The following is a 10,561-nucleotide window of genomic DNA, read 5'->3' on the forward strand; positions in this document are numbered from 1 at the left end:
ATCATAAAATATTTTCCTGAAAAATTTTACGACAGAAAATATTTTATGCCGAAACAAACGAAGTCTTCGAATTACAATTTGATCAAAATTCAATACTCTATTCTAACCTCTTTCGCAAACCACTATGATGGAATCGACCTTGGCTCCACCAGACTGTCGTAAAAAATTGATGCAGAAGACTTTTGTCATTTTTTTGTCTTTTTAAAATTGATGTAGCTTTTAAATTACCATTACATAAAAAATTAGTGATCCATTTTAAATTCAATAGTAATTTTAAAAGTCGCGTCAAAAGAGGAACAATAATCTTCCTTATAAAATTACTCTTTAAACTTTCATAACTTTTGCAATTACTTCCCTAAAATTTAAAAGCTCTCAATTTAGTTTAGTGTATCCAAATTTAAAAATTTTTACAATATCGCCCCTTTGTTAAGAATCCAAAATAGCCAAAATACTACTGTTTAATTTTTTTAAAAAAAATTTACTGTCAGGCTAACACATGACTCAGCTACGGCCAAGCCATGGGTTTCATTTTTTTTTTTAGAATTTTTAATTATTTAAATTAAATAATTTTTAAATACAGGGATAAAAAAGGAAATTTCACCTGTACTATCTCTGATCTCACGTTCTAGACACTCGAAGCACTCTTGCATCAAGTCTTTGTTGCGAAAAAACAGAGTCTTTGTTTGTTAAACCCCACTATACTATTCATCATCCCACCACACTATTCACTTTATTTTTTTTTAAAAAAAACATTCTTACTTTTATATCAAATCATTTACTTTTTATATCACATCATTTACTTTTTATTACTATTTAAATAAAAAAATTACTACAAAACAAAATTTTTTACTTTCCAATACCATTTTTTCATTTTACCATATCAATCATTATTATTATTTTTTTATTATTTTTATACATGAACAGTGCGGTGAAGAATAAACAGTACCGTGATATTTAACAAACACCCCCCCTGAAAAGAGTAGTTCTGCAACTCAGTCTGACTCTGCATCAGCCCTGCTAAGCAATCCACATAAAGACGACGCAACTCGAGAAGATGATGAGACAGAACTGCTCAGCTGCTCTCTCTGCAGCAAAAGCAGCTGCAATATTGTCATCAATGCCCCAATCCAACTCATCATCGAAAACAGAGCATAATGCATTTAGGATAAAACTATAATGTAAATGCATTACCAAAATTTAATGAATTAATGACAGAATTCCGTAACTTCTTAAAATTTATGTCGTTCGTACAGTAAACATGACATAAAAACTATGTTTTTGTGTCGTTTAAAGGAACCGGCATAGAAAAAAGGCGTAAAATGCCTTTTTTTTTTTTTTTTTTTTTTTTTTTGTGGTGATGAGTCACTTAAGAACTACTTCAATCTTGGTACTGCCCAATGAAATACTCTGCTCAATGAAATAACAAGAATTCCCTCTCAAAGGATGTGGTCAATCTATTCTCTAGGACCTATATTTCATTCTCTAAGAGAAAGATAGTCCACGTCATTTCAGTAATAGGTTGTTCTAAGACTGAAATGACGTGGACACTCATATTTATTGTATAATAGTGGTATAGCAGTCTATTAATGCGGTCATATATGGACCATTACTTTTGTTTCTACTTGTATTAATCTGTGTCTCTCTTTATTTGTTTTTTGAAGTTGGGCATGTCAAGTGCGACTGAGACATTATGTGGGCAAGCATTTGGAGCCGGACAATACCACATGATGGGTATTTACTTGCAAAGATCATGGATCGTTGATGTTACAACAGCAACAATTCTGGTCCCTCTCTTCGTCTTCACAACTCCCCTCTTTAGACTATTTGGTGAGGAAGAAGATATAGCAGTAGAATCTGGACCTATCGCCTTATGGATGATTGCTATTATCTACTCCTTTGTTTTTGCCTTGACTATCCAGATGTTCTTACAAGCGCAGCTGAAGAACTTGATTGTCGGATGTCTAGCTGCTTCCTCGTTTGTTATTCATATTCTCCTGTCTTGGATATTCGTTGAAATACTTGACTTGGAGGTTGCTGGTGCCATGGGTGCTTACTGCATGTCCAGTTGGTTAATGGTGTTAGGAGAGTATGTGTACGTCTTTGGAGGTTGGTGCCCAAATACGTGGAAAGGATTCACAAAAGCTGCCTTCTATGATATATTGCCTGTAATAAAGCTCTCAATATCCTCTGGCGTCATGCTTTGGTAATTCCTGGTTTTCTTCATCGTTATAAATTGTTTAAAGACATGTCAATAGCTTTAAATTCTGACCATGAAATTCATTTGAAATTGAGAGGATCATATTCTATAATGTTCTTGCTATGATATGTACATGACATTCTCTAGCCAACAAGGAGCATGTTTCTTGAATTCTTTAGAGCATCACAATATTCTACTTTACCTACTACTTTTTTAATAAAAAAATTAAAGGCAGTTTCTATTCATTAGAGAAATTATTTGCTTTGAAAACTCAAAGGGAGAGTGATCATTATGTAATATACCCTTTGTTCTTCCTTTGTTAATAAAGTGAGGCTAAAAGCATTGAGATCCCTAAACAAAGCCTATCTTGTCTCATCCTCTTTTGAATGTTACAGGATTATTTCCATAAAGAACCGATTTTTCTCCAAACTGGAGAAAAATCGGTTCTTTATAGTTGAACTGGAGATAATCCTATATCATTCAAAAGAATTGGAGAGGATCCGAATTCCTTTTGAATTACGCAAATATTCATAGAATTGAACTTGATGCATAACATTAATATGACTGGTAGCCTCAAATGATTCGTTGTTTATGCTGAAATCCATGTTTGCATAAACATCTTAACTAGTTGTGTTAATAATTAATATCTGTTCCAACCATACATAAAGATTTTCCTTATCTTTATTATCTCTCAAACCAGCCAATAGATGTCAACATTTTAATTATAAATGTACGTTCTGCATCCTCAAATCTATATACTCTAATTTATAATTAGATGATATATCCATAGATCTTTTCTCTTTTTCGACTGAAAAAAATCCAAAAATCTTTATCCATATAGATCTTATCTTTTTAATTTTATGCCATTCGTTGTAGTAGATGGAACACTACATAAACATTTTTGGGGGAAATATCTAATGCATTTTATTGAGTTTTGTTTTGTCTTCAATAGTTTAGAGCTGTGGTACAATTCTGTTCTAGTTCTGTTCGCCGGATATTTGAAAAATGCAACGGTGGCGATCACAGCTTTCTCCATCTGGTAAGATTTCTATTATTTTCCATATATATTCTTTTACTATTCAATTTACTTGAGAGATTCTTCAACTTTGAACCTCTTTTTGTAGCCTCAATATCTGTGCATGGGAATTTATGATATCCCTCGGATTCTTAGGTTCTGCATGGTAAGGTTTTTATTTTTTTTATTCTTTATAATTAATCCGACTCTTAAAATTATTATTAAATTATTGATGAATTAATATTAAATTTTGATTCAATTGTGATGCCATTTTCCCCCAAATTTATGGCTCTTGTTATGTAATTTGTACAGTGTACGCGTATCAAATGAGCTTGGGAAAGGAAATGCTAAAGCTGCAAAATTTTCCATCAAAGTTGTCCTCGGTATTTCAATTTGCATTGGAGTGATTTTTTTCGTCGTTTGTTTAGCTTTTGGGAAACAAATTTCATACATTTTTACAAGCGACGAAGAGATTGCAGAAGAAGTTTCAAGTCTCTCTACTTTACTTGCTTTCTCAATCTTACTAAATAGTGTTCAACCAGTACTTTTAGGTAACAGCATTTACATTCAACTCAACAAATATTTTACCAAAAAAAAAAATGCAAGCACGTTTTGATCAAAGACTCACGTCTAGGTTCTTGTCATCAGGTGTGGCTATAGGTGCTGGTTTTCAAGGTACTGTTGCATGGATTAACATTGGCTCCTATTATGTTTTTGGCGTACCGTTGGCTTTGTTGCTTGGTTATGTTGCCGGTCTTCAAGTAAAGGTAATAACTCATTACTCCTCATTTACAGAATATCAAATCATCAAACTACTAATTATATTACTCCCAAGTGATTTGGTGAGTAGTGAAAGGTCTTGGAATCGAAACCATAACACTGACATGATAGTTCCAATATTCAACTCTTAGGAGTCTTTTTTAGTAGGATTTGATTAAGTTTAGGTTAAACCCAAATAAGAACTACTATAGTCATGTTCAGATATGAAACCATTTTGATCATTCATCCTATGCCCATCTTGAGAAAAATAAAAAATAAAGCCGTCATGAGTAGTGGCAAAGAAAGGGTTTGGCTCTAGAGGCCATGATTTGACCTATATATTACAAGGAGATTTAAATATTTACGGTTGGCTTCTATGGAATACGATCTTCTTCATGTTAAATAAAATAAAAAATATTTATTTTATGGCTAAAATTTTATTTTGTTGTATCTAACAGTATACATAATGTCACATAATTTTAAAGTTTTAAAAAACATGATATAATCTACACAAAATTATATAAAATAAAATGAAATCTTGTCCATGAAAGACTCATCATATACACCGGCATCTACTTGCTAAACTTTGTTTTTTTCTACTATTGTTTGCATATTATATTCTTTTTAACTTCATTTTTGTTTATTTAAATTTGTAGGGCTTGTGGATTGGGTTGTTAGCCGGGGTGCTGATGCAAACATTTGTGCTTTCCATCGTCATATGGAGACTCGATTGGGATGACCAGGTACCTTGAAGTACATAAGCCAAGTTACAATAATTATTTAAATTATTTCTTTATCACATGATCCTCTCAATTTTAAGTTAAAAAAAGGAAGTGATTTTATGATTATAATTTAATATCATTGTATTTAATGATGTAGATGGTGCCACATAATAAATAATGTGGCATTATTTACACTCTTAGATGCAACAACATTAAATTTTTACCATAAATTGACTCATCTCTATTTCGGATAAAGACCTTCAACAATTTTATTAACTAGCAATTCGGACAGCAAATATGAGAAAACTTGTATGAATCTACTTGCCCAAACAAGTTTTAAGCAACCCACCCACCTGCTAGGCAAGTGAATCCGACAAAAAACTTTTTCACATTTTTTACCCAAATTGCTAGAATTTGAACAAAAAATTACTAAAAATATGTATCCCTTCATTGTTCTTTTAATTGTCCTGCATCCTCATATTTGGTGTTAATTAATTTGAGGCCCATAATTTACAATATAATGACAAATCACTTGTTTATATTATAGGTTAAAAAGGCATCTGAGCGTCTCAATAAGTGGTTTCTAAATACAGAGGAAACTAATTAGATCATCAGCTCCGACAATTCTACATGTACTTGGATATTATCCTTGATCTCGGTGATTACAACATAAGTTCTAACTTCTAAGATGGTAAATTAATTGGGCTAATTACTCAAATTTCATACATTTTTGCTTATTTTTTCCCTCTTTCTATATAATATACTGGTGGGTCCAGATTTTTTACTGTGTTTTGATTACTTCTATAAGTTATTATCTGTGCATCTAGTACTTCTTTCATGAATCGATTCAGCGGACAAAATGTGAATTAATGTCTAATTTTAGCTTTACTATAAAAGAACAAAAGATCATGAGCTCTAATTTAAGTATATATTATATCTTCTGAAAATGATTAAAAGCTGGATATTATATGCTGCTTGTGAAAGACGTTCTGTTAATATTAGAAGATCTTCAAGGTTTAAATAACAAATTAATTACTGAAATCTGTCTGTCAACATGAAAAATGATTAGTTTTAGCCTTTTAGGGAACTTTCTTCTATAACTAATTGCTTCAAATCTGCTAGGTTTTTATTTTTGAGTTAACTTCACAAAGGCTCTTTGAACTTTTATTCGTTTTGAGAAGATTTTAAGTTTAAAAACTCTCAATTTTACCTCTCAAACTTCTAATTTGATGCAATCTACCCCCTCCCCCCGGTTAGGATTTAGCGCTAAATCCTAACGGGGGCTATAAAAATACCAAAATACCCTCAACTTTTTTTTTCTTTTTTTTTTAAAATAAAAAATAAAAAAAATTAATGTGATATTAAGGATAAATTTAAAATTTTATAAAAAATTTAGGGGTAAAAGGTCCTTTCATCCATTTTAACATATGTTTAACGTCAAACATTAACGGATGGGGTAGATTACATCAAATTAAATGTTTGAATGGTGAAATTGAGAATTTTTGAACTGTTGGAAAATTTTCTCAAAATGCGTAAAAATTCAATTCTCTTTTTCTTTTTTTTTTTTCTTTTTTTAACCACAAACTCACTTAACCCTTTGACATATTCTGATCGTCCATATTCAATAACAGAACATATCATGTTATTTAATTATAACGGAAGGCAAGCCTAACTCTCGTATGTAAATGTCATTTGTAATGCCATGGCTGCTTGGTTCCATCCTTCAACTTCTCTTTAGGGCCATGGGCCCCCTCATTTTTAGGGGAGGCAAAGGCTATACATAAATCTCATAACTTGTCTCAATCTTTTTAACAAATAGGATGGATCATTGTTCGTTCACTTGAGGCATTATCAATTTTGACTGGTAAATTATTATTATTATTATTTTTTTTTTTGGTCAGAAAAACAATTAAATGGAGACTAACAAATTCATCTAAAATTGAATTAATGAATGCGGGCATACTCCCCATTTGAGAAGATTATCTGTTAAATACAATTTTAGCATCATTACTTTTTTTCTTTTTTCTTTTTTTTTTTTCTTTTTTTGAGCAGCTGGCATCATTACGGTTCAATACCCTAAATTCAAAAAGAAATGTTAGAGGCACAACTTTTTGGCGCAACTTTGGCCCAACTTTTCCCTTATGTGGTCATTCTAAAAAAAAAAATAAAAAAATCTTAACCAATAATATCCTATGTGGTCCTTTTTTTATTTGGTAGTTTTTATATATATATATATAAAAAAATGGTATTTTTCTTCATAATAATGACCATTTTTATGAAGAAAAATACCATTTTTTTTAAAAAAAATAAATACCAAATAAAAAGTGGACCACATATGATGTTATTGCTTCATATATATATATATATATATATATATATATATAAAGAAAAAAAGTTAGGCCAAAGTTATGCCAAAAAGTTATGTATTTATCATTTCTCAAAATAAAATGAATTATGTTGAGTTAGACTTGGATAGCGTGAAGGGAAGGTATAAATGTAAGCAATATGATAAATACTTGGCTTTTTTTTAGCCTTTATTTTACATACCAGCAATGAATGATGTGGATTGTGTTTTATAATCCATGGAACACTTAAAAATAATTATAGCTATTTACAAATTCGAATAATTTTATTTTCATAACGAGCATTAACTTGCGATACTATGCTAAGAAACATAAGACGATTTGTTTTGAACAAAAACATTCAACTGTATTTGTAGTGTCAAAAAAAAAAAAAAAATACACATTTACAAGAAACCTAGTAAATGATATGTCAATTGAAATACAGTAGAAAATGTAAACCTAGTAGAAGATAACAATGATTGACTAGTCAAGAGAATCAATATAGCAGCGAACGAAGTCGTCATACGGCGTTGCAAACTTTGAACCGGTTGGATCATTTAGTATGTCATCATTTATTATGTCATCAATTAGACTGCTAGACGCATGAGATAATAAAGATGTTTCATTTTCCCAATCATAAGCTTCATGAGAAACTTCACCCAATTCGTCAAAAATGATTGGCTTTGTCGATTGTGCTTCTAGGGATTTAAACCTTTCCATCATCAATGCATTCACCTTAAATGTATCATCAATATCACTGTCCCCATGTACAACCGATCTTCCCGGCGCAATGAAAAACTACAAGGTTGACTCAAGATCCGAATGGCATATTTTTGTAGTACAGGAAGATGATTGCCATAACGTTCCCACCATATTCCTGTACAATTCAAAAGAATAACATAAATATATAAGTTTTAGCAACAAAAAAAAAATATTAAAAAATAAATAAAACAGAATATACTAAAAACTCACGAGGATGGTATGTTTTAAGCATCAACATGGCTTCATCTGTGAACACGTTCGAGTGTTTCATGCGATATAGTTGTTCTTCGTTCCTGAAATCTTCCTTCTCTTCCACTGCAACTAAACGTTCGAGAATATGATTTACACCATTCTTCATTTTATCATTCTCCTTAAATTTCTCACTACACATGTAAATAGGATTTAAAAAGGCAGCAGCTGCATGTACTGGACGAATAATAGCAATTTGACTTGTTTTTAAAATTTTCCATATATGACCATAAAGGACGGCATTGCTCTCACGACATTGTTCAACTGCATCATGTACTCTTTCCATCATCTCATATAAGTATCCTAATGTTGGGCCATCATGATTAATCAGACAATCAGCTTGAACTAGTGTTTGCATAATTGGTGCTACCATTTTCACTTGTCTCCAAAATTCTTTGGAATGAATAGCATAATCAATAAACTTTGTCTCTTGCATAAATTTTGCCACCTGTGGGTCATTAAGTGACATAAGCTTCCCCCATTCATTAGACAACGTTCCAATAGATACCTCCAGATTTTGCAATTCACTTTCAACCTCTAAAAGTGACATAAGCTTGAAAACATCAGCATCAATAAAACCATCCTTTTTGTGTACCACTCTTGACGATATATTAACTTTATACTTGTAAATATATAAAACAATCCACTTCGCTACTGTCATTGTACACTGCACAACAGGAATATCACATATTTCTTCGTAGGGAGAGAAAATATCAACAGTAGAATATCGGTAAATCCACGGATACTTATGGCAAAACATATCCTTAATTGGCCCGATGTCGTCGTCATCATCATCATCATAATAATTATCGATAAATTGTACAACATTTGTAAGCCCAATAACCTCCATAACAGAAGACAAGGTTGTTTCAGAAAAAAAATATTCGTCAGAAGCAAGGCCGAAAGGATTCTTGAGTCTCTTGATGCACGCCACTCCAATTGGTGTATATGCATAGATGTCCCGGAGCCATTCATTACAATACAACCAACCTTCGCACATTAATGTACAACCTGTTTTAATTGACTCCTTTATGACATTTTCAATGTATTTCTCAACTTCATTTTTGATATTTGGCGCCAACTTTAATGTGATATTGCGAGAATGTGGGAGTTCGTAACTGGGACCATGTTCAGCAACGCCATTCACAAAGTTTTTGAAGAAGGGTGATTCAATTGCACGAGGACGAATTCCCTCCGACACAAGGAACTTAACCAAATGTTGATCCACTGTACTCTTATCTTGTCCCTCACGTAGATTGGGCATATGTAATGATGATGAACCCGAATTACTCTTACCCTCAAAAATATTATTTGATGCTGCCACATTTTTAGCTCTCTTAGTGGGAGGGACTGCATCTCGGGCTTGTGACTGAACTTTTTCAGGTACTTTTTCACAAATTTGAATATCTCGGCCTCTAATCCCAGACAAATGTGCTTTAATTCTTGAATTACCCCCAGCAAAATCTCGTTTACAAAAATTACAGGAAAAACGACCATTTTTTAAGTCCTTTGCATACTCCCAAAATGGATCTTTCTTTCTAACCATGTTCAATTTTTTTTTCCTACGTGAAATGAACTAAAGCCAAATAGCATCAATTCAACCAAGACGAGCACAAAGGCAAATTAATCATCATGAACACAATAGAACATACATCATCTCTTGATAAACATGGTGTGTGCCACTACAAGAAATGAATGTAAAAAAATTACCCATAAATTGAGAGTATTAGCATTTTGTCAGCTCAAGCTACCTAAATAATATTCTCCAAATGCAACAAAAATTTAGAGCAGGGAAGAAATCTCTCTGAAACACAACCCCTATTTTCGTTCATGCAATCCAATTATCAAGTGCACTAATGTCTTAAGTTTGATTTGCATGATTCTATTAAATGCAGTTGTACATTTACTCTAATCATGTCAAATTTTAAAACCTCTATCTTGTAACTCATAAAACTTCTTGCACACGCATCAAGATAAAATGGTATAAAACGTAAAGAAAGAAATAGCAATCACAAAAACAACAATTTACTCTTTTGAATCTTTGATAAGTTTGCAAATATCTCATTACCACCCAGTAATTAACAGGCCTCCAACACCGGCTAAGGCTTATAATACTAATGCACCTCACAACAATTGTACAACATACCTGTCAGTTGATCTAATATTTAATTTTATCTTTAGAGTTTAGAGAACTTTTGTAATATATATACAAAAATCTCTATACGACTGGGTACTTGCTGAAAGTTAGTTCTATAGATATCACCCAATCTCCCAAATTCATCTTTGTGCAAGATTTGGTTCTACAACTTCTAATATGATGTAATATTACTTGACCTTAGAAGACTAATGAGAAAAGAAGGTAGAACACCCCATCTTAGTTTTTGCAAGCAAATGCATCTTCCGCAGATCTCACACTTTAAGCAAACAAACTCATTCTATTTCTTGTTGACTTTGAGAGATTAATGGACGAATGCAAAAGAAATTCGTCAAAAAATAAGCAAACTGAAAAATTATT

The 10,561-nt window shown here is 32.0% G+C and overlaps 2 protein-coding genes across 2 annotated transcripts in view; one reads left to right on the plus strand and one right to left on the minus strand.

The window, feature by feature from the left end:
- Positions 1 to 5,478, plus strand: part of LOC132167567 (protein DETOXIFICATION 24-like) — a 17,611-nt gene extending 12,133 nt beyond the window's left edge. The window contains exons 3-9 of the mRNA XM_059578583.1: positions 1,662 to 2,203; positions 3,150 to 3,236; positions 3,322 to 3,378; positions 3,525 to 3,763; positions 3,861 to 3,979; positions 4,628 to 4,714; positions 5,241 to 5,478. Coding sequence (XP_059434566.1) covers positions 1,662 to 2,203; positions 3,150 to 3,236; positions 3,322 to 3,378; positions 3,525 to 3,763; positions 3,861 to 3,979; positions 4,628 to 4,714; positions 5,241 to 5,300 — 1,191 coding nt within the window. The 3' untranslated portion in view covers positions 5,301 to 5,478. The remainder of the gene's footprint in view (positions 1 to 1,661; positions 2,204 to 3,149; positions 3,237 to 3,321; positions 3,379 to 3,524; positions 3,764 to 3,860; positions 3,980 to 4,627; positions 4,715 to 5,240) is intronic.
- Positions 5,479 to 7,345: 1,867 nt separating this feature from the next.
- LOC132166902 (uncharacterized) lies at positions 7,346 to 10,555 on the minus strand. The gene is made up of 2 exons (XM_059577758.1): positions 8,008 to 10,555; positions 7,346 to 7,912 (listed from the first exon to the last, which is right to left on the minus strand). The coding sequence occupies exons 1-2, from the start codon at positions 9,590 to 9,592 to the stop codon at positions 7,767 to 7,769; spliced, it is 1,731 nt and encodes a 576-aa protein (XP_059433741.1). The 5' UTR covers positions 9,593 to 10,555; the 3' UTR covers positions 7,346 to 7,766.
- Between the last annotated feature and the right edge of the window lie 6 nt (positions 10,556 to 10,561).

Source organism: Corylus avellana, chromosome ca1 (assembly GCF_901000735.1).
Source record: "Corylus avellana chromosome ca1, CavTom2PMs-1.0".
Lineage (NCBI taxonomy): Eukaryota > Viridiplantae > Streptophyta > Magnoliopsida > Fagales > Betulaceae > Corylus > Corylus avellana.